The sequence below is a fragment of the Neofelis nebulosa genome, chromosome 12 (assembly GCF_028018385.1).
Source record: "Neofelis nebulosa isolate mNeoNeb1 chromosome 12, mNeoNeb1.pri, whole genome shotgun sequence".
In the NCBI taxonomy this organism is placed as follows: Eukaryota; Metazoa; Chordata; class Mammalia; order Carnivora; family Felidae; genus Neofelis; species Neofelis nebulosa.
Window position 1 is genome coordinate 21,837,734 of NC_080793.1, and position 27,688 is coordinate 21,865,421.

A 27,688-nucleotide genomic window follows, 5' to 3' on the forward strand; every position below is an offset into this window, starting at 1 on the left:
CCAGCGACATCCCAGGGATGGGCTAGGTGGAGGCCTCAGGGCCCAGTAGTCTCCACCACTCCAAGGGGCAACACTACTACCATGTGAGGTTACTACAAAAAGACAGGTGTCTGTGAATGAGGAAACAGGCCCTCACCAGAGCCAGATGGTGCTGGTGCCTTGATCTTGAACTTCCCAGCCTCCAGAACTGTGAGAAATAAAATTCTGTTATTTATAAGCCACCCAGTCTATGGTATTCTATTATAGCAGCCTGAAGGGACTAAGACAGTCCCAAGTGTTTCTATCTCCCAGGATTCAGAGCCTTGCAGTCCCTTCTACACTGTATCAAGGCTGGTCTGTGAGCAATAGTATATAGCAGGAGAGTTGGGAAGTCACTCCTAAGATCATGTTATAAAAGACACTGTTGGCTTCTGTCTTGGTCACTCTCTCTTACTCTTGTATCACTTGCTCTGGCTGTGAGTTGTCATGTCACGAACAACCCTGCAGGTTGAGGAACTGAAGCCTCCTGCCTTCAGCCATGGGAACGAACTTGCAGGCCGATCCTTCCATCCAACTGAGCTTTCAAATGATTACAACCCTAGGTAGGATCTTGGCTGCAACCTTACAAAAGATCCTAAGCCAGAACCACCCAGCCAGGCTGACTGCATTCCAGTCCTTCAAAAACTGTGATAAGAGAATGAACACTTGTTATAAATTGCCCAAGTTTGGAGGTAATTGGTTACAAGCAATAGAACTAATACGGCAACTGTCTCAAACTTCTACACACTTTATTTCCAAGGCTGTCTAGCCTAATGCATTTTCCATAAATATTTAATCACAAAATAGCAAAGGAGAGTTAAGGTGGCTCCACCTGGAAGTTGGGGATTATTCTCACCTCTCTACTCTGACATTAAAAGCCCATGACAATCATAATGGCTTTATGGGCTGTTACCTGGCATTTCCTTATCAGTTAACAGAGCCACGGGACTGTCACATGCATTCCTTTTGTTGTGGACTTTCCCCAAGTAGATGTGTAGAATCTGTGTGTTTATTAGCTGACCTATGACCGAGTACCGTATGTGGTAAAAGGCAGGTCTGTCAGAGTTGCCACAATCGCCACCAGCCATTTCCAGAACTCTTTTCATCTTGTAAAACTGAAACTCTATAATCCATTAAACAATGGCTCTCCATTCTCTCCAGCCCTTGACAACCATCATTTTCTTTCTGTTTCTATGATTTTGACCAAGTACCTCGTACAAGTGGAATCATATAGAATTTGTCCTTTTCTGTTTATTTCACTTAGCATAATGTCCTCAAGGTTCATGCATGCTGTTCCATGTGTCACAATTCCCTTCTATTTTAAGGCTGAATAATATTACGTTGTATGTATGGGCCACATTTTGTTTATCCTTTCATTTGTGGATGGACAATTGGGTTGCTTCTACCTCTTGGCTATTACGAACAGTGCTGCTGTGAATATAGGTATACAGAGACCCTGCTTTCAATCATTTTGTGTATATGCCCAGCAGTAGAATAACTAAATCATACGGTAATTCTATTTTTAATGTTTTGAGTAACCATCATCTTGTCTTCCACAATGGTTGTACCATGTTGTATTCCCATCAAACAGCACACAAGAGTCCCAATTTCTCTGCCAACACTTACTATTTTATTTTCTGGGTTTTTTTCTTCCATGTTTTTTTTTTTTTTAATGTTTTTATTTTTATTTTTGAGAGAGAGAGACAGAGAGAGACGGACAGAGAGGGAGACACAGAATCCAAAGTAGACTCCAGGCTCTGAGCTGTCAGCACAGAGCCCAATGCAGAGCTCGAACTCACGAACCGTGAGATCATGACCTGAGTCGAAGTTGGACGCTTAACTGACTGAGCCACCCAGGCACCCCTTCTGTTTTTTTATAGTAGCCATCCAATGGGTGTGAAGTGGTCATTCATATATATTTTTATTTCCTTTTTATAGATGACAGAACTGAAGCATTGAAAGGTAAAACAAGGGCTCATAATCATTAAGTGTCAGAGCTAGGATTTGAACCCAAGTAAACTCACCCACTAATAACCAATATGCCAAAATTCTTGTGAGGTGGCAGTTCCAACAACTTCCAAGGAGAAGACTGAGGGGCAGTTCAAAGGCTAACATCTACCAAGTAAAGGGCAAAAAAAAAAAAAAAAAAAAAAGGCAGCAAATTAAATTCATTTTTCTCCTGATAATGTTCTCCCAAAGCCTGGAGGCTGACCTTGCCGGGAAGTTACAAAATATTCTTCTGGAGGTAGGACTCTTTTTTTTTCTTTTTCTTTTTTCCATAAATGGGCTTGTTTCAGAACATCCATTAGGACTTGGACTGCTAACAGACACATGAAAAGATGCACCACATCACTCACCATCAAATACAAATGCAAATCAAAACCACAAGATATCACCTCACACCTGTCAGAATGGCTAAAATTAACAACACAAGAAATAACAGGTGTTGGCAAGGATGTGGAGAAAGGGGAACCCTCATGCACCGCCGGTGGGAATGCAAACTAGTACAGCTACTCTGGAAAACAATATGGAGATTCCTCAAAAAATTAAAAAAAGAGTGACCCAATGATCCAGCAATTGCACTACTAGGTAGTATTTACCCAAAGGATAAAAAAAATACTGATTCAAAGGGACGCATGCACCCCGATGTTTATAGCAGCGTTATCAACAATAACCAAATTATTGGGGCGCCTGGGTGGCTCAGTCGGTTAAGCGTCCGACTTCGGCTCAGGTCATGATCTCATGGTTCGTGGGTTCGAGCCCCGCATCGGGCTCTGTGCTGACAGCTCAGAGCCCGGAGCCTGTTTCAGATTCTGTGTCTCCCTCTCTCTCTCTGCCCCTCCCCAACTCATGTTCTGTCTCCCTCTGTCTCAAAAATAAAGAAACATTAAAAAAATTAAAAAAAAAAAAACAACAATAACCAAATTACGAAAAGAGCCCAAATGTCCATTGACTCATAAGTGGATAAAGAAGATGTGGTATATTTATAGTGGAATATTACTCAGCCATAAAGAAAAAAATGAAAACTTGCCATTTGCAACCACATGGAGGGAGATAGAGTATATTATGCTAAGCTAAATAAGTCAGAGAAAGACAGATACCATATGATTTCATTCATATGTGAAATTAAGAAACAAAACAGATGAACATGGTGGGGAGGGAGGAGAGAAACGTAAACCACAAAAAGACTCTTAACTAAAGAGAACAGACTGAAGGTTGATGGAGGGAGGTGGGTGGAAGATGGGCTAGATGGGTGATGGGTATTAAGGAGGGCACTTGTTGGGATGAGCACTGGGTGTTATAAGTAAGTGATGAATCACTAAATCCTACTCCTGAAACCAATATTACACCATATGTTAACTAACTAGAATTTAAATAAAAACTTGAAGAAAACAAACCAAAAAAGGACTTAGACTGGAGCTTTCTTATGTCCTAGTTTCTGTATTATCTAGTCAGGCCACCTAAAACCAAAAAAATTTCCTAAGGTTTTGTAAGCCATATACATCCCAGTCATCTTTTTAGTCAGTCCAGGACTCAAAAAGATCTTTTAAAAAAAAATTTTTTTTTACATTTATTTATTTATTTATTTATTTATTTATTTATTTATTTATTTATTTATTTATTTTTGAGAGACAGAGACAGAGCACAAGTGGGGGAGGGGGAGAGAGAAAGAGAGGGAGGAAGGCACAGAATCCAAAGCAGGCTCCAGGCTCCGAGCTGTCAGCACAGAGCCCGACGTGGGGCTCGAACTCAAAAACTGTGACATGGCCTGAGCCAAAGTCGGAAGCTTAACGGATGGAGCCACCCAGGCACCCCAAGGCCTTTTTTTTTTTTTTTTTAACATTTATTATTATTTTTTTAGTAATCTCCACACCCCACGTAGAACTCCCAACTCACAACCCTGAGATCAGAAGTCATATGCTCTTGCAACCGAGCCAGCCAGGCACCCCTCAAAAAATGCCTCTTAAATGAAAAGCAGTCCTGGCTGACTACCAGAATGCTCATGTATTACACTTTATATCTATATTGAAGATGTCAGCAAGAGCTGGACTCTGAGGAATTCCTTCCTCCAGAGCAGAGACAATGTGTGAGGCTTAAGAATGTGGGCCTTAGCACCTGGCAAACATTTACTCCTTTCATATACAAATATATAAATATAAATTATATATAAATCAGGAAATGGCAGGATCAGAGCCCGATGCACAAGAAGAACCTAGCATGCAGAAGGCACTCAATACATGCTTGGTAGTGTTATTATTTCAGAGATCCATACGTAACAAAGTTGTGCCTTATAAACATTTACCATTGAGCAAACATTAAGAATCGATGTTCAAATTCTAGAAATATTCATAACAGGGGTTACCCACCACAGAACAGGTGAAACACACCAATACATGGTTACCTTTTAATGTAAATAGGTAGATCTGTAGATCAGGCTTCAGGTGATCCCACTAGGAGGGGCTTTGTGTTCTGAGAGGTGGCACAGCCATTTCTTAAACAGATTATAGCACAGTAGCAAACACTTTTGCATGTTTGGTGCTTTTCTTATGTATAATTATGTGAACTATAAAAAAAAATCCCTGGGATTTGTGGAAAAGTGCAGACGCAAAACCCCAGATGGTTGTTGAATAATAAAAGCCAGCCCTGCCTGTGAAGACTGGCCCTCCTCTTATCCTAGCCGGAGTGGATTCCTATCGTCGCAGGCCTGGCCAGGATAGTGACTTTTCTCTGAACAGTGATTTTGACGAAAGGGCCACTCGCGGTGCTAAGGTCTCAGCCGGTCTCGGCCCCGCCCCTGCCCGGCAGAGTCGGCAACAAGCGTCTCCCTGAGCCCCGCCCCCAACAGCACCGCCTGCATCTCCCATGAGCTTTTTCGGCTGTCACTCTTCAAAAGGGAAGTGGCGCTTGCGCTGAGCAGTTAAAGCACGAATCACAGTGGGCAGCCGCTGCTGGCTGGAGGCGGGAGGCGGGACTTCCGCTCCCTCCAGTGTACGTCAGGCAGGAGGCGGAAGCGTAGCGGGGGCGGGAAGGTTGTAGGGCCGCATGTTGGGCTCTGTTTGCAGGTGTTTAAGTGGTCGCGCCCCCTTTGAGAGAGCGATCTGGACGCGTGGAGGGTCCTGGACGCTTTCGTGGCCCGGGTAAGTAGGACCACCTGATGGCGCCGGGGGATGGAAGTGTGTGGCGCCAGCGCGGATCTGCTGCCGCTGTCTTTGTTGCCACAAGGTAGCGGGTTCCCCACCTTCTTCACTCCCCCTCCTCTGGGTGGTGTCGGCCGCAGTCCCCGCCCAGCCTGCCCTCCACGCCCTCCTGCAAGGGCCCTTTGAGTCGCGGGTGCCGCCTTGTCCCATCCCCGGTTAACGTTCCCCTTCACTAGATGGCCCTCTTTCTTCCCGACCCAACCTGCTTGCCTCGCCCTGTGCTTCTGCCGAGGAAGCGCCTAATGATATTTTGTTCAAAACCTCAATCCGTTTGCTAGCCCTTGTACTTTTCCGGGGTTCCCCTAAAGGCATCCTTCATCACGTCGAAAGAATCAGCTCCTCTCTGCTTCCGGAGCACTAGTTACGCCTTTTTTTTTTTTTTTTTTTTTAATTTTTTTTTCAACGTTTTTTATTTATTTTTGGGACAGAGAGAGACAGAGCATGAACGGGGGAGGGGCAGAGAGAGAGGGAGACACAGAATCGGAAACAGGCTCCAGGCTCCGAGCCATCAGCCCAGAGCCTGACGCGGGGCTCGAACTCACGGACCGCGAGATCGTGACCTGGCTGAAGTCGGACGCTTAACCGACTGCGCCACCCAGGCGCCCCTAGTTACGCCTTTTAAAGAGCGCGTTCGTTAAACTTTTTCGTATGGTTGCTTGAATGAGAGTATATTTTCCCATCGGATTGTATGTTCCTTGAAGGCTGGCGTAGGGTCCTGCTCATTTGCGATCTCCCCAAGGCCTAATACAAAAACCACGAAGTTTGGAAACTAACAGCCCAAAGTATTCTTACTAGCTTTGTGACCTTGGGCACGGATCTCCCTATCTATAAAATGCTGATAAGTAAAATAATTTCAAGCATCTTAGTGTATGATGCAGACTATATACTTGGTAAATTCTAGGCTTGTTTTCCTTTTTAGCTTTTAGTATACACAGTAGTTGCTGGATATATTTTAAGTGAATCCAAAAGCACCATAGCGGAATGATTTTTTTTCTTTCTAGCACTCATATTGATGCTGTCAATCGGTTGATATATGTGGTAGTATTTGGTAAATACAACGTAATGGTGTATATTAAAGAGAGTAATGCTAAATGTTGGTATCAACATCTTCAAGAATAAACACTTAACGTTCTAATTAAATACTTGAGGACTTTGCAGAGTTTAAATTTGTGATTTAAGTCTGTGTGCTTTTTCAGATGTATGTTTCTGATGAGATGAAGACACTGCAAATGTTTCATTGTAGGAAAGCTAGCTGTTCTTGACAACTTTTAGTTTGTTATTAAAGTATGGTGCATTTTATATGTTTGTACACGTATTCGTTTTTGTTTTTTTTTTTTACAGGAGATTGGAAATTGTTGACCAGTTGCCACTGAACATAGTTGAAGCAAAATAGGAAGATATGGCAGCAAACCCATCAGGACAAGGTAACGCATACTGGAACTTGTTATTAATGGGAACTTTTCCCCATAATAGTGAACATGTTTTAATAGAAAAGTTAGTATACAGCAGTTAACTGTAGTCAGAATAAAAAATGAATAGCAAAGTAAAAACCCTGTATTTGAAGTAAGTCCAAGATTGTATCAGATATATAACATTCTTTTTTTTTTTTTTTAATTTTTTTTTTCAACGTTTTTTATTTATTTTTGGGACAGAGAGAGACATAGCATGAACGGGGGAGGGGCAGAGAGAGAGGGAGACACAGAATCGGAAACAGGCTCCAGGCTCTGAGCCATCAGCCCGGAGCCTGACGCGGGGCTCGAACTCACGGACCGCGAGATCGTGACCTGGCTGAAGTCGGACGCTTAACCGACTGCGCCACCCAGGCGCCCCATGGATATATAACATTCTTAATAGCTATTAATTCTATGTTTGTTTGTTTTTTTCAAATGTTTATTTATTTTTGAGAGTGAAAGAGCAGGGGAGGGGCAGAGAGAGAGGAAGAGAGTCCCAAGCAGACTCCACACTGCCAGCACAGAGCCCGCTCGATCTCACAAACTGTGAGATCATGACCCAAGCCAAAATCAAGAGCTGGATGCTTAACCAACTGAGCCACCCAGGCGCCCCTATTAATCCTGTATTTTAGCCTGTGTTAAGATTATTCACAGTGTAAACCTGTGTTCTCTTTTACTTGCAGTCAGAACCACTTTAAGTTTATTTATTTATTATAAGAGAGAGAGCAGGGAAAGGGCAGAGAGAGAGGAGGAGGGAGAGAATCCCAAGCAGGCTCTGTACTGTCAGTACAGAGCCCAATGGGGGGCTTGAACCCACGAACCTCAAGATCATGACCTGAGCACCTAAGCCAACATCAGGAGTTGGACACTCAACCGATTAAGCCACCCCAGGCACCCCTCAGAACCACTTTTTTTTTTTTTTTTTTTGAAAGAGAGGGCGCAAGTGAGCAAGGGGCAGAGAGGGAGGGAGGAAGGGAGAGAAAGAGAATCCCACAAGAGGGGGAGAGAGAGAGAGAGAGAAGCTGGGCTCACCTAAAGTGGGGCTTGAGCTCACCTGATGTGGGACTTGAACTCATGAACCATGAGATCATGACCTAAGCCAAAGTCAGATGTTTAACGACTGAGCCACCCAGGCATCCACATGTCAGAACCACATTCATTCATTCATTCATTCATTCATTTATTTAAATGTTTATTTATTTGAGAGAGAGAACCCACACAAGCGGGGGAGGGGCAGAGAGGGAGAGACAGAATCCCAAGCAGGCTCTGCGATGTCAGCACAGAGCCTGACATGGGACTCCATCCCATGAACTGTGAGATCATGACCTGAGCCGAAATCAAGAGTCTGACGCTTAACCAACTGAGCCAGTCATGCGTCCCCAGAACCACTTTTAAGACGTTATATTATCACCAGGCAATATCCATGCCTTTATCTTCATTTGTTCTAGAAACTTTCATATACATCTCTGTTTAGAAGCTCTCTAAAGCAAATCAAGTCAGACACATCCTAGAGAAGGATTTTTTATTTAAAAATAAATTTTGGGTAGCTCAGTCAGTTGAACATTGGACTCTTGATTTCAACTCACATCCTGATCTCACAGTCATGGGCTAGAGCCGTGAGTCAGGCTCCACGCTGAGAGTGGAGCCTGGTTGGGATTCTTCCTCTACCCGCCCTGCTCACGTGCGTGTGTGCTCTCTCTCTCAAAATAAATAAATAAACTTAAAAAAAATAATAAAATAAAAATAAGTCTTAGGGGTGCATGGGTGGCTTGGTTGTTTGAGCATCCAGCTCTTGATTTCAGCTCAGGTAATGATTCCAGGGTCGTGGGATCGAGCCCCATATCAGGCTCTGTGCTGAGCCTAGAGCCTACTTGAGATTCTCTCTCTCTCTGTCACTGCTCTTTTCCCCTGCTCACACTCACTCTCTCTCTAAAAAAAAAAGTTTTACAAAGTAAAATTTAATCTCTAGCAAGTATTAAATCCCACTTTGTAAGTTGTTTCCTGTTCTACAACTTGAAAGCAAACCTCTATTTCCTTTCCCTATCAACTCTGAACTTTTTTTGACCCATATGTTTTTATCCTCTCTGTTCTGATTTTTTTAACCTTAGTTTTGTCTTAAACTTCATATAAATGGAATCATAGTGTGTGTACTTGTTTGTGTCCAGCTTTCACTCACTGTCATGCCACGTATCAATAGTTCATTACGTTTATTCTGGAGTAGTTTTCTACTCTGTATTTACCACCATTTTTTTATTCATTCTCCTGTTCAGGGGTTTTAGGGTTGTCTCAGTTTTGGCCACTGTGAATACAGTTGCTTTGAAAATACTCGTTTATATGTCTTTTTGTAGATATTTGGATTAATAGATACAAGTGGAGCAACTGAGTATATTGTTAATTTTATAAAAAACTGCCAAACCTTTTCCCAAACTGCTTGTACCATTTTACATTCCCTCTGGCAATGTGTGAGAAATCTGGGTGCTCTACATACACCGTTATAGGTCTCTTTAATTTTAGTCATTTTAGAGGACAGGAAGTGACATCTCATTATAGTATTAACTTGCACTTTGCTGATGACAAATGTTGAGCTCTTTTTTGTACTTCCTGGCCATTGTAAATCCTTTTATGTGATTTGAGTGTTTAGTTCATTTTTTAAAAATTGGGTTATTTTTATTATGAAGTGCTTTGTTTTTTTAAGAGTCTGGATATAAGCCCTTTGTCACCACTAATTGCATCATCTGGATCATCTTGGAGTTGGTTTCTGTTGACTGTATTTTTTTTTTTTTTTTTTTTTTTTTTTTTTGAGTGTGGGTCATGTTTTCCTCTTTCTTGCTATACTTAGTGATTTGTTATTGGATACTGGATATTATGACTAATACATTGTAGAGACTCTGGATTCTTTTTGTATTCCTCTGAAATGTGACTTCTAGCAGATGCAAGCCTTCAACTCAACTCAGACTCCAAACTCTTGTCTCCTTGTGTTGGGCAGTAGCTGAAATCTCTGCTCAGTCTTGTAAGCTTCCAGCTGCTACTTTATTGCTAAATCTCCCAGGGTTTCCCCCATACATGTGTAGTTTTAGCAAGAAGCAAACACTTTGGGTGGATTTTATAGGCTTTACTCCGTATGCCTTTCCCTCTTGGGTTTCTCCCCTTATTTTCTGGCCACTCTGCCAGCCCTGAACTCTGTCCTCTGATACCTCAAAAGCCAGTAAGGTGAGGCAATCCAGACTGTGAATTGAACAAAAAGTCATGAATCTCCCAAATCTCCCTAATTGGAGTTTCTGCCTGATTTGGGTTAGTTTCTAGTGCCTTCACATAATGATTTTTTAATCCTTTGTCCAGAATTTAAACTTCTACAGTGGCAGGGTTGGTCTAAGCAAACTACTCTGCCAGTACTGGAAGTTGGAAGTCTGCTGTCTTATTATATGTAAACTTTTTTAGTATATTAGTTGCATTTAGGGCAAACTAAAGGTTGCCTGAGTTTTATAGAAGTGTAATGTTGTGAAAAGCTAGCTATGGTGACAGTTGTAACTAGCTAAGAACTGTTCTGTTCTCTCAAATAACCATGTGTGATTTGTGTGCTCTGTGGATTAATCACAGGTCAACGTTCCCTTCTGGTCTTTGATCTCTTCTTTTCATCAGGTTATCAGATTAAAAGTAATTTAATTTGAACCAAAATAAAATCAAAGATATGTTTATTTTTGAAAGGAAATATGCTGCTAAAAAAAAATCACAGTCCAGATGAAAATAAATTTAAATTATCTGTTCTAATATCACAAATAATCGAGATTTACAGTTTACTGGTTATTTTTTTTCCACATTTGCAATAAAACAATAATTTTTAGGGTTGTTCTTGATTCATCCATAATCATCTTCTGTGAAACATCCCCTAATCTAAATAGAAGCGAATTTAGATTAGCCTTTTGGCTTTTGTTGTCCATGATTTTGTTGGTGTCCTGGGCTGCTATTAGGCACCAGCAGAGGGAGTCCATATCATGCACCTAGACTCCAAGTGAATTTTAAAATTCTTACCTATTTGGATGTATTGCATTTTACTCTCTCTATTAAATTATTTCTGTACTGTTTACATGTATAGGAACTACTCAATACAGAGATTGAATGCCAAGTGCCATAATTATCTTATAATGATAACTGAGAGAACCATGACTGAAAAAGAAATCCTGATCTGTATACTGCAATTTGTTAATTTGTCTCCAGTATAGAAGACAGAATCCCATTGTGTTCACTGAGCCCTCTAGCAGATCTAGCAGTCTGTCATACTGTGGTAGCAGTCAAGACTGCTAATTTCATAAGCTCTTGGCAAACCATCACTGAAGTCTCCTATTCTTAGCATCTGTCGTAGTATGGAACATTTGGTTCGTTCTTAATAACTACTTGATGGATGAGTAACATTTTTGAGAATTTTAACATGTAGAGGCAGATTGTCAAACTGCTATTTGGCCAAGGTACTATGTAAAGAATCTTTCATTATTGGTAAATATCAAGGTCCTATGTACGTGTGGATTGGTCCAACCAATTGGACCAACCTGATTTCAGACACAGAGAAACCTAGTGAAATAGGAAGAAATGTGAATTATTTTCCTTGACTCTTTTATAGTTATCTCAAAATGTTTATAGTAATAATTATAAGCCCTGCAGATCAGGTGGTGGGAACTACTGATTTGGGACCATACTAGATGCTCTTAGCTGTGATTTCAGGGTGCTATGTGGGAGTGGGGTGGCAAAACTCTTGGGAGGTGTCTTGCTTGACCTCAGGCCCAGATATTATCTTACCCCAAACCATCTATAGCCCAGAAGAAAAGCAAACGTACCCTTAAGCCTTGAACTAAGGTATACTACATCCTAATTAAGAGTTTATCTCACTGAAGGATAAAAATCATTTTTAAATTCTTGCATTTGTATATTTTTAAATGGTGAGTGTGGATGCAAAAATGCAATTTGCAGTTGGGTTTTTTTTTAATTTTTTAGTTGTTTTTTTTTTTTTAAGATTCATTTATTTTGAGAGATTGTGGGCACATGCATGAGAGCAGGAGAGGGACACAGAGAGAGGGAGAGAGAATCCCAAGGGATACAGAGAGAGAGAGGGAGAGAGAATCCTAAGTGGGCCCTGTGCTGTCAGCATAGAACCCAACACAGGGCTTAATCTCACGACCCTGGGATCATGACCTGAGCCGAAATCAAGAGTTGGATGCTCAACCAACTGAACCAACTGAACCTGCAGTAGGTTGTTTATTTTTAAAGATTATTATTATTTTTTAATTGTTTTTTTAATGTTTATTATTTTTGAGAGAGAGCAGGGAAAGGGCAGAGAGAGGAAGACAGAGAATCTGAAGTGGGTTCTGTGCTGACCACAGAGAGCCCAGTGCAGGGCTCCAACTCAGGAATAGTAACGTCATGACCTGAGCCAAAGTCGGACGCTGAACCGAGCCACCCAGGCGCCCCTACAGTAGGTTTTTTTTTAAGCTAGATTTCTTTTTGTGTCATTTATTTTTTTATTAAAAAAATTTTTTTTTTAAATGTTTATTTATTTTTGAGACAAAGACAGGAGGCGAGTGGGTTACGGGCAGAGAGAGAGGGAGACACAGAATCCAAGGCAGGCTCCAGGCTCTGAGCTGTCAGCAGAGCCTGACTGGGGCTCGAACCCATGAGCTGTGAGATCATGACCCGAGCCAAAGCGGACGCTCAACCAACTGAGCCATCCAGGCGCCCCATTTTTGTGTCATTTTTAACTGCAAAGCAAAGAGTACAGTATTTTTCTGATGTGCTAGGATTGATCTGTAGGCTCCAGGTTCAAATAGGAATGAAACTGAGTTGAGGCAGAATTTGCTGTAAAGTAGTTTCATAGAGTATGTATAGTTAGGAGAGAGCTTGAGATCCATTCAGCCTGGCCTGGAAGCCCTGTCCTGTGAGTGTAACCTAGAAAGCTGCATGCTAATCAGCTTTATTCTTTGTAATAAAAACTATTCACTGAAAGTGGATTGGCAGAATGGGGCTGATGAGAATCTAGTGATGTTAACTAATAGAGAATGCTAGATAGTAATAGCTAGTATTTATTAAGCAGTTACCACATGGCAGGCTGTATGCTATATTCCCTATATTTCATAAAGCCACCCTTTGAAGTTGTTACCATTGTCCCCATTTGTCCTGCAAAGTGAGATGATTTTCCCAATATTAAATAGTAACTGGTAGTGCTTAGATGAGAAATCAAATCGATTCTGTGCCCACGTCCCATGTTTTCCCATACTGCACTTTAGCTGAGGGATTAGAACATTCTAATTATAGCATCTAAGAAAAAATTGGGAGTTCTAGAATAGGGGCAGAGACTTCTTAATCTTTGTATCTCTTCTGCATCTATTATGAGGCAGAAAATCCTTGTACTGAATGAGAAAAGGCCCTGTGAGTTTAAGAGGGGGAAAAAAAATGAGTGATGAGGAAAGGTCAGTTCAAGCAGATCACTCATCATCTTATTTAGCCAGTCCTGAAGATGGGAAACCTCAAATAGGTAGAAAAAGTGGCAGTCGCTTACAGGGAGTAAGTCCATGAGGTTTGAGAGAGAACTTGAACACAGGGAGATCATCTGAGCAGACAGTAGTGTTTATTCCTTTGATAGGTATTTTCAGTAAAGTCCAAAAGGTGGCTAAGAGTTTTAGATCTCACCGGATATAAGAAGTGTTTGCCATTCACTAGATACCTAGAAGCTAATTATTGGTAATAATCAACTCATGTTGACTTAATGTGATATGCTTTTATTCTGCTAAGACTTAGACATCAAGCAGTCTCCCCTGGATGAGGTTTGAGCTGTAACCATGGAGTACATGACATATATCATTAGGCAGAATGGTCCCTCCCCCACCAAAGATGCCCACATCATAATCCCCAGAACCTGTGACTGTGTTACCTTATGTGGCAAAAAGAACTTTGCCATGTGATTAAGGTTAATAAGGGCCTTGAGATGGGAAGATAATCCTGGATTATCCAGGTGCACCCATTTTAATCACAAGTCCTTAAAAGGAGCAAATTTTTTCCTGGCTGTGGTCAGAGAAATGACAATAGAAGAAGGGTCGGAGAGATGCAATGTTGCTGGATTTGAAGGCAGAGAAAGGGTACCAGGATCCAAGGAACTCAGGAAGCTTCTAGATGCTGGAAAAGGCAAGGAAACAGATTCTCCGCCAGAGACTCCAGAAAGGAATGCAGCGCTGATTGTAGCCCAGTAAGACCACTGAACTATAGAACTGTAAGATAATAGCTTCATGTTGTTTTAAGCCACTGAGTTTGTAGTAATTTGCTACAGCAGCAATAGAAAAATAGAAATAATTCACCATATCAGAAATCTAGGAACCATCCATGACACCTTCCTCATTCCTTACTTTATATTTACTCTATCAGTGTCCTGTTGATTCACCTTCCTAAATAGCTCTTGGATCTGTTCCTATCTTCCCACTTCTCTGGCCTGTCATTTCTCACTTGTTCTACTGTAATAGTCTCCTGTTTTCTCTTGTGTAGCCTAATCTCAGCATTGCAGCTACAGTGCTCTTTTCATAGGGAGAAGTATCATTTTCCCCCCACCCCTAATGAACTTATTTATTTATCCTTTAGATTTCAGTTCAGGCATTACTTTCTCTGGAAGCCTTCACTGGTGCACTTGCTCCCAGTCTAGGTCAAGTTTACTTAACATTAATTCCCATGGTAATGATTGTTATAAATGTTTATAGAATTTTCTTTCTTTATTTCAGACTACTCATCTTAGATTCTAAGTATACACTCATTTCTGTAATTATTTGATCATTTCTATCCTCACTGGACTCTGACAGCCATGAGAGCTAGAATCATGCCAAGTTCTGGCTTATCATTGTATCCTTAGAACTTTATCTAGTGCCTGTGTATAAAGCATACACAATAAATATATGTTGATTCAATAAATAACTTAAAACATGTTAAACTAATAGTGCCACAGTGACTTTCCTTTAATACAAAACAGGTACCTTAAGTATGATACGTTGATTTAAAGTATAGCTGTGAAGGGGCACCTGGGTGGCTCAGTCAAGCATCTGACTCTTGATTTCGGCTCAGGTCATGATCTCATGGTTCATGAGATTGAGCCCCACGTCGGGCTCCGTGCTGTCAGCACAGAGCCTGCTTACGATTCTTTCTCTTCCTCTCTCTCTGCCCCTCCCCCTGCTCACATTTTCTCTCTCTCTCTCTTTCCCTCAAGATAAAAAAAAAAAGTATAGTTGTGAAGAATATCTAGCTTGTAGGATAACCACCTCAAAGGATTTGAATAATATTTTAAAATATCTTTTAAAAAGTGTTATGAAAGCAGTTTATCAACTGTAACTGGAAAGTGGATGATTCATAACCCTACTGAACAAAGAAAATAATTTTCATTCTTTAGCTTTAGAGTTGTTTTTTTTTTTTTTTTTTCAGTAGAAAGAATTCCAGTTAGTGCTTGTTTACATGTGATAGAGCTATTCATGTAAAGTGAATATCAGCTGTTAGGTTTTATTTTTTATTTTTAAAATATTTATTTGTTTTCGGGAGAGCTCAAGCAGGGCAGGGGCAGAGAGAGGGGACAGAGGATCCAAAGCAAGTTCTGGATTGACAGGCCGACAGCAGCAAGCCTGACGTGTGGGGCTTGAACTCACAAACTATGAGATCATGACCTGAGCTGAAGTCAGACGCTCAACCGACTGAGCCACCCAGGTGCCCAAGCTGTTAGGTTTTAAATGTAATTGACGTGAGGCTAGTTCCTCAAGAATGTTTTTAGTGACCAAAAAATGTGTAGGAGTTAAATGTTTCTATGAATGAATGTGGAGATGAGAATATATATATATGGTTGTGGATGGAGGTAGGGTTAAAGTTCTAAAAGTAGAAGTATTTTAGAGACTGCTGCTTTATTCTAAGATAATTGTTAGGGAACAGGTTAATTATAAAGGAATATTAAGTACTGCACGTGAGATGTATCTTTAACACCCTTACGCTTCTAAGAATATAAAAGTTGGATGTAACTTTATGAAATGTGTAAAAGAATGTAGCAATGTTAAATTATGGCACGAGATAGGTGTGTGTTTTTTTAAAAAAACTCATGTAGTGAGTATAATAAAATAGTTAAATGTTATATTGGTGTCCTAGAGTTTGTTTGTATAAACCCTAAAGGTAGGAGACTCTCACTACAGAACATTATACTTTATTTATTTATTTAAACGTTTATTCATTTTTTGAGAGAGAGGGAGAGAGAGAGAGCATGAGCAGGGAAGGAGCAGAGAGAGAGGGAGACACAGAATCTGAAACCGGCTCCAGGCTCTGAGCTGTCAGCACAGAGCCTGATGCGGGGCTCAAACTCACAAACTGCGAGATCATGACCTGAGCGGAAGTCAGAGGCTTCACAAACTGAACCACCTAGGCGCCCCCCGCCCCCCGCTTTTTTTTTAACGTTTATTCATTTTTTGAGAGACAGCATGAACATCATTCAATACAATCAGATAAACTACCTAGTTTGTGCCTTAAGTTTCAAATTTGCAATAAGTTATTATTACTCCCTAAGAGCTATCTGTTGACTTTTATATACTTTTATAATGTAAATGTTTTGTGCAAAACAGACATGTAAAATAATACTATATATTATTTTTTAAAAATCAAGAAGGAAGCATAGGTTTCAGGGGCATTAGACAAGATTAGAGTATAAAAGGCTAAAAGATCTGACCATACCCTTTCCCTATAAAGTTTAGCCTTTGTGGCTCTCAGCTGCCTGTAGTTACACATTAAGATCTAGAATATTATGCAAGAGATCATTTTGTTTGGTTAGGCTGGAAAAGGAGTTGATCGAGGAAGTTCCTTTAGAGACGTTTAGGACATAAAATTAGTTGGATTAAGTGATTGGTTAGATGTGGGTAGGAAGAGAGGAATTATAAGGATAAAACTTAAGCTTCTGGGTGGGAGCATGGGGGCACAAGTGAGATACAGAGATAAGCATTATCCCCTCTTTACAGGGAGGAAAGGCTAGGAGCTAGCCCAGGCCAGTGACCCCTTGTTTAAATATTCTAATGAATTCTTTGAAGTCTGAGGGGATCTTTTGCATGGAGAAAATACTCATCACTGCTCATAATTTAATTGACAGTGTATTAAACCTACTCATCTAATAAACTAAGTTCTAAAATAACATTTTTTAAACCTGTAGAATTGATTATAAGCTTATTTAGTTAAATTCTCTTTAATAGTTTAAATTAGAATTATAATTAATATGACTGTGTAACACATCCCTAATTATTGCAAAACTTAGTAAACTTAAATCGATTTTAAAATATTAACCCATGATTAATTAATTTACTCATTCTGTACTTGTTTTTTATATCTTCCTGGGGCTATAATAATTTTCTCAGATTCTTACCTCTGTACTTTCCCAGGATCCTAGTAATTTTTTTATACTTTCCTAGGGTTACAGTAATCTTACACTACCAAAAACAAAACAAAATTTCAGACAAGTCAGGATTTAGTGTTTTTGATAAGTTTGATTCTCAGCCAAAACACAAGATTTGGTAATGCTTTTAAAGATTAAAAGCTTAAAAGCTGTGGTGGTGTGCACTGGGTCCCTTCTATAATTAAACTTTACCTGTTAAGTTAGTTAATGGGATTTTTGCAAGCTCATGCCGATCTCACAGATTTTTGGTTTCTTAAAACCTGGAGTTACGGGGCGCCTGGGTGGCGCAGTCGGTTAAGCGTCCGACTTCAGCCAGGTCACGATCTCGCGGTCCGTGAGTTCGAGCCCCGCGTCAGGCTCTGGGCTGATGGCTCGGAGCCTGGAGCCTGTTTCCGATTCTGTGTCTCCCTCTCTCTCAGACCCTCCCCCGTTCATGCTCTGTCTCTCTCTGTCTCAAAAATAAATAAACGTTAAAAAAAAAAACAAAAAAAAAAAAAACAAAAAAACCTGGAGTTAGTCCCTGAATGAAATACTTCTGTGTTCTGTTTTCATTATGAATTGCCCTTTTCTGGTAGCTTTACTGCCAGGATTTCATGCGTTTCATCTCCCAAGAGGTCCGGGATTATTAGGTCTATACAGTTAGTTTTCTTTAGGATATTTCACTAATTCATCCAATTAGAACTCAGAGTTTCTACTTGGTCATTGTGTGACATGGGTGCTCATTGCCACTGGGTCCCCTTTTAAATGGTGTATATGGGTGAGGACCTGCACTGAATCCACCTCTCCTGTTCTTAGTACCAAACCTGCTTTTTCTGGAACTGTTTGACTTAGCCCCTGTTCCCTGTGCCTGCCCCTGCCTCCCTGTACCTTAACAAAAAAGTATTCAGCTATACTTTATAAACAGGCACATTTAATAGGAGAAACAAACCCCTAAATGTTAACACTGACCTAATTATTAACTATAATTATTATAACTAATTATTAATTATAATAACTATTATTTTCACCCTTCTTTACAACTATATTTTTATGTATTTTAACTTTCCCTTTTGTATCTTTCTATGAAGTCATGGCTTATCATAGATTGAATTTGTTCTATTTAGCTATAATTATTATTCTCTTTTTAACGTTCCAGTTGTGACAGCCTGGCTAACCTTAAGTTGGCTTCCTTGTCTTCAGCACTACCCTGGACATTGTTTAAAAAACTTCTTGCTTCCTGACCACTAGATGTTCCAGGCCCTTCTTGATTTTTTTTCTTGCCCTAAGACATGCACCTAGAACTCTGGTTCCTTTTCCTGGAGGAAACACATTTAAAAATAGTTTACGTTGGGGCGCCTAGGCGGCTCAGTCGGTTAACCATCTGACTTTGGCTCAGGTCATTATCTCATGGTTGATGGGTTCGAGCCCCGCGTCAGGCTCTGTACTGACAGCTCAAAGCCGGGAGCCTGCTTCTGATTCTGTTTCCCTCTCTCTCTCTGTCCTTCATCGCTCATGCTCTGTCTCTCTGTCTCAAAAATAAATAAACATTTAAAATTTTAAATAAAAATAATTTATGTGCATTTATACACGAAGAGCATTGAAAAACTCGGTTGTGCTTGTATTTATCCGAACGTTATTTATCAAATTATCTTCATGTAGTCTTTTTAATGTTTTGTACATACAGTTTCTACGTACATACAATTACTTTACTGATAGTGACCCTAAAACATTTTTTTGTGAACAAATTAATCTTGAGGGAAATTGATATTTCTGTAAACAGCAGATCAGTACTTTCCAGTGTGGTTATTTATTTTGCTCATCACATAATTTAGACACTATCAGATTTTTAAATTTGCCTTTCAGAACTTTATTTTATTTTTATTTATATTTTTTTAAGTAATCTCTACACCTAATGTGGGGCTCAAACTCACAAACCTGAGATCGAGTTGCAGGCCCCACCGACTGAGCCAGCCAGGTGCCCCAGTTTTCAGGACTTTTCTATTTATAGTATCTCTAAATTCCTACAAAGATGGAACCACAGAATTATCTTCTAAGAATGCATTAGCCTCTTCTGAGAAGTGGAGAAAAGTCTCGTCCTATAGGTGGAAATATACCTAGTGGTGTAACTTGCTTTACATATATGTAACTTCGTGTATACAAATGGGAGAGTGCTCCTTTCCCTTGGAAGGCGTTCTTCAGTTTACAGAGACCTCACTTTGAGGTTCGTTTGCCTGTCTTTTATCTTTCCATTTGTTTTCTTCTGAATTAGGGATCAGAAACTCAAGTGCCCACAGGGCGTATAAACAAGTTGAATAAGGACTGCAATAAGTTAGGGGCGCCTGGGTGGCGCAGTCGGTTAAGCGTCCGACTTCAGCCAGGTCACGATCTCGCGGTCCGTGAGTTCGAGCCCCGCGTCAGGCTCTGGGCTGATGGCTCGGAGCCTGGAGCCTGTTTCCGGTTCTGTGTCTCCCTCTCTCTCTGCCCCTCCCCCGTTCATGCTATGTCTCTCTCTGTCCCAAAAATAAAAATAAAAAAAAAAAAAAAACGTTGAAAAAAAAAAAAGGACTGCAATAAGTTAGAGAGTGCCCATTAAAGGTGAGGACTGTTCGTTCTAGTTAATTTTTACCATGGGGTATCCAGATCCCTTGTTGCCAGTTCTCAACATGTTTCTAGAGAAGCAAGAAATCTGAGAATTTTGTTTACATTATCTCAATGTTTACATGTTGGCATTTACTTCAGATTTTAAAAACCTAGTTGGATGCTGCTCCTGGGCCAGCACTTTGCCCCCTCTGCTCTAGATCTTTTGTAATTTAAAAATCAAAAGCCTAATGTTAAGTACTTGCTAACAGACACATCTTTCTGCCTCGCCCCCCCCCCCCCCCCCCCCCCCAATTAGGCTCCATTTCTTTCCCAGAATTGCTGTGTGGGCAGTCACCGTTTTTTGACTTGTTCCTTGAAAGATTGTGCGTCATTTCTGAATGAAAGCAGCTGAGAAAAAGAAATATTGTTTAGGTCTGAGCATGTCTGTTGCTGTTTTCCTCCTGGAAACCTTGGTGATTACAGTTCTTTAAAACTAAGTCTTTCGAGTCCCTCAGTCAGTATTGGACTTTACATGTATCCGTGGGCCGTGCTGGTAAAGTCACTGGGAAGTAGGCAGTGGGAAGAGAGTAACCATCTAGGGAAACTACTTACTAGTGAGTTTGTTATCTCGTTAGAGAATAGAATTTGCTTTCTGGGTTTCTAGATGGCCTGGGTTTATAAAAATATCTCTAAAATGTTTTTTTATTTCTCTCTCCCCTCCACCCACTGTCTTTCTTAGGTTTTCAAAACAAGAACAGAGTTGCGATCTTGGCAGAACTGGACAAAGAGAAAAGAAAATTACTCATGCAGAACCAATCTTCAACAAATCATCCTGGAGCTAGGTATTGACGAATGATATGGGTTTTATATTCAGTGATATAAAAAATATTTTGGACAAAATACCTCAAGTTGATTGGCAGTGGTTTATTTCTCTAATATTGGAATTTACATGTTATGTTTTGTTTCCTAGTTAGATTTGAAAAAATTAGACAAGTAGATTTTGTTGGATTTTAAATATTTGAATTCTAACTAGAATATTTAATGTTCCCTACAGCCTGCTTTTTAAAAAAGAAAAGGATTTGTGTGGTTTTTGTTTGTTACTGAAATTATTGTCAGCATCCCACTCTTTAAGTGTTCTGTAAAGCAGGTAAAATTTAGGTATCTCGATGATCTTTGTGTTCAGTTTCTGCCTTCTTACATCTCTTCGTTCAGATTACCCCATTTAACCACCACCCTAGCCTTCCTCTCTCTTCCAGCCAGACCTCTTAAAAGTGCTGTTTATCCTCATCTTAACTGACTCCCTTTTACTCCTTAGTGCACTCCACTTGGTCTTGAGGCCTCCTCTCCCTGCTTCCCAAGAATAGGTGCTCCCCTGAGTCACTTGCACCCTCATTGTAGATAAATCCAGTAGGTCAGAGTCCTTTTCTTATGAGACGTGTTAACATTATTTGACACCACTGATCACTCCCTCCTTCTGCAAATACTCTTTTTCCTTGGCTTCCATTCACTCAGTGTCACACTGTCTTGATTTCTCTTGCAGACATTTCTCCACTGCCAGTCTCGTGAATGTCAGGGCTCCTCAGAGTTTAGTTCTAGATCCACTTTCCCAGTCTTCTCACATCTTTTCCATTGGACAGCTGCATCCACTTTCACAGCCTGTTATTTATGTGCTGATAACTTTTATCTAGTTTTCTCTCCCAAGTCCCAAGCCGCCTCCTGGATACCTCCACCCTGATGTCGTTGAGGCATTTCAAACTTAGTATGTCCCGAGCTTAACTCCTCTTACCTTCGTGCCTCTAACTAACTACTTAATATTCTTGGGTTTCTTGTCTCAATGGATGGTACAGATCTACATAAGTGTGACCTTCAGTTTATTATCATTATCCTTTCATTTCTATCTCCAAGCATTTACCATTCTTTTATGTTTATACTTTGAAATGTGTTTCAAATCTATTCTTCTTCATTGCTACTGGTCCTGGCCACTCTCATTTCTTGCCTCAATTACTACAGCTGTTCCTCACTGAGTTTCCTGTCATCTTAAGTCTTCCTGAATACATTTATCAGTTGTGTCAGTTAGGATGCTTTAATCTAAAAGTAACAGAAAACCAAGAAAATGGGCACGTACATTAGGATGTACGTTAACCAAGAGTATGAAGAGCAGGGGTGTCCAGAGTGGCGTCATGCGGTGGCCCAACAGTGTCAGCAGTGCTCTGGCTTCCCTCTGTGCCTTTCTCTGTGGGTCAGCAGCTCCCTAATGGTCAAAATACGACTGCAGTAGCCTCAGCCTCACCTCTACACTGAGCCACCTATAGAGGCAAAAGCCAGAAGGTTCCTCCCCTGTGTTCCTTTTGCAAGAGCATGGAAAATGTTCTCAGAAGCCTTCTGGCAGACTACCCATCAAGTCTAGTTGCCCAGAATTGTGTATTTTTCTCTTGCCTAAGCCAGAAACCAGCAAGGGGAATGGCACTGTCTTAACACCCACCAGAGTTCACCCCCTGAGAGATGAGCTTGGCCGGCCCTGAAGCATGGAAACACCGATAATAGAACTAAGTTTGTGTTCCATTGGCAAGGAAATAGGAAGACCAGCAGTTGTTGAGGTGACCAGCACTGTCTGCCATAGTGGTGGTCCTTCAGAGCCATCGTATGGTACTGGTGATCATGTCACTTCTCTGCTTCTAATACTCTTGGGGGTCTCCCTTTACTGTTAGGATAAGGTCTACATTTCTTAATGTATTTCACAAGGCTTTTCATATCCTGGCACCTGCCTTCCTCCCCAGCATCATTTTTTGCTAACCCACTTCACCCCTTTTCGATCCTGACCTTCAATCCTATTGAACTCTTAATTCCTTCAGACACATCAAGGTCTTTTGCCCTGGGCTTTTTTACACTTGCTGTACCTTCTGCTTGAAACATTCAGTTCTTCTGTTTTCATCATAAATGTAACTTTATGATAGACTGGAGTAACGTCAGATCTGTTTGAAAGTAAGGGACCATAAATCATCCCCAAAAAATCATCAAAAAAAAAAAACAAAACAAAACAGTAATTCGAAGCCCCAGTAAATAACATGGGCTTTCTTCATATAAATTAACGTCGACAGTGGGAGAAGGAAAAAAAGACTTACTCTGGAAGGCCTTTTTTATCCCTATAAAGAATATATAAATGAAAAATGTGATTCAGAAGTAAGGAAGTCTCTACTTTCAACAGCCAAATAACTAAGATTCCCATTTTAGCATTGCACTCTCGAGACCCTCTCTTAATAAGGACTTCCGGGATCATGCTGAGCAGCAGCATATTGCAGCCCAACAAAAGGCAGCTTTGCAGGTGAGCCAAGTGTAACTGACATTCTTGTCTCATTGGAGATTTCCTGGATCTTGGAATCCAGCGCAATTCCTATTTTGTATTTCAGTGGAATGATATCAATAAAAGCGTTGCGCACATCATTGCAATGGTTTTTTGATGTTCAGTCATGCTCAAAGGATTTGAAGGACCAATACAGCAGAAATGAAAGTATCTTTTATGGTTTTGACACCGCCATGATTGATTCTGTGCCGTACCTGGCAAGGGATTGCTTGTGTACAAAAGAGTTTAGGATATTTGGATGGACAGAATGATGTTAAAAGCTAAACTGCCTAGTTTAATGGTATGTACATACTTTTTTCGAATTTGTCATGCCGTTACATCCCTTAATAGTCTTACTGGTTCTTTGTTGTTTGGATTCTTTTTTTAATGGTCAGTATATGTTTAAAGATTCACACTGACCATAGGAATGTGATAATCCATCAGTTTTTAAAATTTTGCTCTTCATAGTAATAATAAACAGTTTTAGTATTACAGTGATCTTGGATAGTTTAACATTCTCGGAGACCTTGAACAAGCCATCATTACCTATGCTTTTAAACCTTGGAATTTCAGAATTGGAAGAGACATAAAAGATCATCTCACTTCAGGCAACCTAAAAACAGTCTTCTTTTCTCTAGCGATAGAGGGAGGTCACTGGTGGTTTTCTGTTACTTACATTACAACATTCTCAACAAAATGTTGGTGTCTTAATCACCAGTAATCGGCTCCCTTCCCAACTGCTGCCCTTCTTTCTCAAGTTCCTACTTTGTTGATTAAGAGGAGATCTCTGGGATCTTTGTTGCTAGTTTTCCCTGCTCCAGGGAACAAAGTAATTCATGTCTTTGACTCATTATTGACTTTAGAGAATCACAGAGGAGAGAGTGGGTCTGATAAATGAGTGCCTGGTGCAGCTTGTTAATACGAATTTTTTATTACTGTCCATCTCCCGTGTATTTAAACAAAATTAGCAGCAGCAGAACTAATTTTTAAAATAAATTTTGTCTCAAGGATAAGTAATTTTAATGCCTTGGTTGAAAAACTGTGACTTTTAATAGCTTAATTGCTTTTTTTTTTTTTTTTTTAAACTCTTCCCCCCCAGCACGCACATGCACATTCATCTGGATACTTCATAACTCAAGACTCCGCATTTGGGAATCTTATTCTTCCTGTCTTACCTCGCCTTGACCCAGAGTGAAGAAAATATTTGTAGCAAAGGCAACTATATCAGATGCCAAAGCTACTATCATTTAGTGCTATACAAACTGTGACTTACAGGATTTTGGTGAACTTTTATACTTTTTGCTTCTTTGAAAGAAAGGTATGTGTAAGTCAAAGCAGAAGAGGAGGGTCACCAGGAGGATGCGAGCTTTGGGAAGTGTACTCGCTAGGAACTGATGATGCTACTTGTCACTGTTTTGTCACACAAAACAGTTCGGTTTTAGCTCCAAATCAGACTCTGGATTGGATGGTCCCATACATTCACCCCCCGCCCCCAACTAGGTGGCCTGAATACATCATTGTCCACAATAGACTTTCATGAACCGTTTATATATAGTACTTAACTTTAAAAAAATGAGGGTGCTTTTAAAAATGTGAACCAATGGACTTAAATAAGTTACATTTATATTTGCTGTTTATAGAATTGCTATCAGTGTATCTTTTGTGTTTATAGTCAACATGTCGTCCTGAAATCTTTAACTCATAACTGTCTCTCCTGTTTTCATTTTCAAAGAAAATTTAAGATACAATTAAGTTACCAACAAATCTTAAACATCTTTTATAAACCTGTGCCACTATAAATTATGTGACTAAATGCTATTAAAAACAGTGATAAGAGGGGTGCCTGGGTGGCTCAGTCTGGTTGAGCCTTCGATTTTGGCTCAGGTCATGATCTCATGTGAGTTCAAGCCCCACGTTGGGCTCTCTGTGCTGACAGCTCAGAGCCTGGAGCCTGTTTCAGATTCTGTGTCTCCCTCTCTCTCTGACCCTCCCCCGTTCATGCTCTGTCTCTCTCTGTCTCAAAAATAAACGTTAAAAAAAACATTAAAAAACAAAAACAAAAAAACAGTGATAAGAAACGTGGTTTTAAAATTTGTGCATGCGCTTATTATTCAGTGTTACTACATGTATGGTGTCCCTGAGTTTTATCGTCCATTTTTGTTCTAATTAAAAATGTATGCAAGTCAAGCCCCTTTTTAATTTAAGGAGTTAGGTTAAGCAAGTTTCTCAATATGACACAACTTCAACAGAATCTGGGGTGCCTGTTTAAATAGGCAGTGCCTCCTACCTTACTCCAGTCCTACAGAATTAGAATCTCTAATTCAGAACAAAGTCTGAAAACTACTGGTAGGGGAATTCAATTTTCACCACACACACACACACACACACACACACACACGTATATGTGTGTATATATATATATATATATATATATATGTATATATATGTGTGTATGTATATATAAAGTCATAGATTTCTATGTTCATGAAACTTAGAGGTCATTTAGCTAAAATCTACATTTTTTTTCTTACCTTTAATAGGATTGAAATTATATTTTATACTATATCACAGATACAGTATTTTATAGCTACTTATAATTGACCTGATATTAGCCTTGAGTCCCCATCATCTCTGGTGGTAGGAACTGAAACTTAAAATTCCAGTTTAGGTCAATATTTAATCGAAGTTCATCTCCCTTTTCAAAGGGTTTCTTTCCTTCCTTCCCTAGATATTTGCAACAACTGCTTAGCTCTATGTTAACCCAAACTAATTAAAGCATGGGTGGACAATTCTAGACTTGGCTGTGCCATTTAGGTTCTTGAGAATTTGAGCTGATTTTCTGCATTTGGGTGAGGTGGCAGCTGTTCCATTGTAATGGTCATTATTACAGCAAAGGTGCCCTTACTCCCTGCTGCTGAGGAGCTCCCAGGGACCCCTGGCCCCTGTCCTGCCTCAGGCCCATCCAGCTCTTCCTTGGGACTTCTACAGTAGCCCTCATTTTCTTGAATTGTTTTGACAGTTTCTGTTCTGTGCAACCCACAACTGACTGGCATGGTTCTAAATTTATCTATTGATGCTAAGAAGATAAAACATTTGGATTGTATACTTTTTATACTGTTGAAGCCTCTACCTAATGTGTGACTTATATAACCTAGGTAAAGAGATCTTTTTTACAGTGGTATCTTTTCTAGTCTCTTAGCCTTTTATTTATTTGTTTTTTATTTTTGAGAGAGAGAGAGAGAGAGAGAGAGAGATCATGAGTGGGGGAGGGGCAGAGAGAGGAGGGTACAGAGGGTCTAAAGCAGGCTCAGTGCTGACAGCAGTGAGCCCGATGAGGGGCTTGAACCCACGAATCGGGAGTTTCAGCCCACAAACCGTGAGATCGTGACCTGAGCCAAAGTCAGATGCTTAACCAACTAAGCCACCCAGGCGCCCCAGTCTTAGCCTTTTAAATAGATGTTGCTAAATCCTGCAGTCCTGGCTAGTAAGCACTTCCTTGCACCCCTCTCCTGGGAGTCACTTACAAATTCAGTTCCATTCCATATGTATTTGTTAATACACACCCTGTAAAACATTGTAGTATGGTGGGGGGAACAGGAGGCCTGCTCTGAAGGAAGTCACAGTGGAGAGGAGCCTGTTGTGGCATAGCAGAAATGATAAGGAAGCCAGAGGGCAGTGTACCATAGAAGAGGCATTCAGAACACAAAGCATTCTAGACAGGCCTGGAAGTATTGGTCCGATTTTACCTGGAAGGGCAGGAAGAGCTGCTCCAGGCAAAGGTCAGGATTTCATAATCAGAAGTAGGAAGTAAGACCATTGGGAGGGCTGCGGAGGATAATGGGAAGGGCAGGGGGCCAGTCAGAAGCCCTAGGTGAGGCTTCAACATTGCTTCCCTCCACCCCCCCACCCCCCCGAGTATGGGTGAATGGGGGTAACTCATTCAGCCTCTCTTGGCATGTCACTCTGTCTCACCTGTAAAATAGGAACAGCACCCACTCTGCCTACTTCATAAATTGTCTAGACCAGTATTTTTCTGAGTGCAGGCCTCAACCTGTTACTAAATTGAGAAGCCAACTTAATGGCTTTAATGGGGTGTGACCAGCATTTTTTTTTTTTTGAAAAAATAGCATGAGAGTGCATGGCATGTGGTAATAGGAGATTTTGTTTCACGAGTCTTCTATCTCCGTGTGTGTGTGTGTGTGTTTTGCTTGTTTGTTGTACTAGTATGTAAGATCTCTGAGGTGAGGATTTGTTTCCTTCTCTCCCCTCCTCTTTGTTCACTACTGTATTCTGTTTAGTTTTTGGCATATAGTAGGTGGCCAGTACCTGCTTATTGAGGGAATGAATGGATATATATGACCTGGGTCGTGATGGAGAAGGTATTTGTTTTGGTTTTTTTTCACTGTGAGTCACCCCAAGAAAAAGTCTTGAAAGCCACTGCTCAAAAATACAGATAATAGTGCTTTGTATGATTCTGTAATAAAAACTAAAATGACTCACTGATTTCAAACAGATTTTGTTTCCTCTGAACAATCTATAAAACGTCTCATTAAGTGGTCTCGGTTCTTTGTTTCGCTTTGGCAGTAGAAACTCAGACTTTCTAGGAGTTTAAGGCCCACTGAGGCAAGGGTCTTTGCAAACACGTTTACACTGAGAATAAAAGGTCAGCCTAGGGCTCATCAGGTCATCG

General features: G+C 40.4%; 1 protein-coding gene across 5 annotated transcripts; it reads left to right on the forward strand.

Moving 5' to 3' along the window:
- The first annotated feature begins 4,991 nt into the window (after window positions 1-4,991).
- INIP (INTS3 and NABP interacting protein) lies at window positions 4,992-27,512 on the forward strand. 5 transcript variants are annotated; one of them, XM_058694505.1, is made up of 5 exons: window positions 4,992-5,156; window positions 6,558-6,640; window positions 20,398-20,500; window positions 22,890-22,980; window positions 24,098-27,512. In XM_058694505.1, the coding sequence occupies exons 2-5, from the start codon at window positions 6,616-6,618 to the stop codon at window positions 24,191-24,193; spliced, it is 315 nt and encodes a 104-aa protein (XP_058550488.1). In that variant the 5' UTR covers window positions 4,992-5,156; window positions 6,558-6,615; the 3' UTR covers window positions 24,194-27,512. The 5 variants fall into 5 exon arrangements, with proteins under 5 accessions (XP_058550488.1, XP_058550487.1, XP_058550489.1 ...); XM_058694504.1 differs by lacking the exons at window positions 4,992-5,156; window positions 6,558-6,640 and adding an exon at window positions 13,375-13,834; XM_058694506.1 differs by lacking the exons at window positions 4,992-5,156; window positions 6,558-6,640 and adding an exon at window positions 13,784-13,895.
- The last annotated feature ends 176 nt before the right edge of the window (window positions 27,513-27,688 follow it).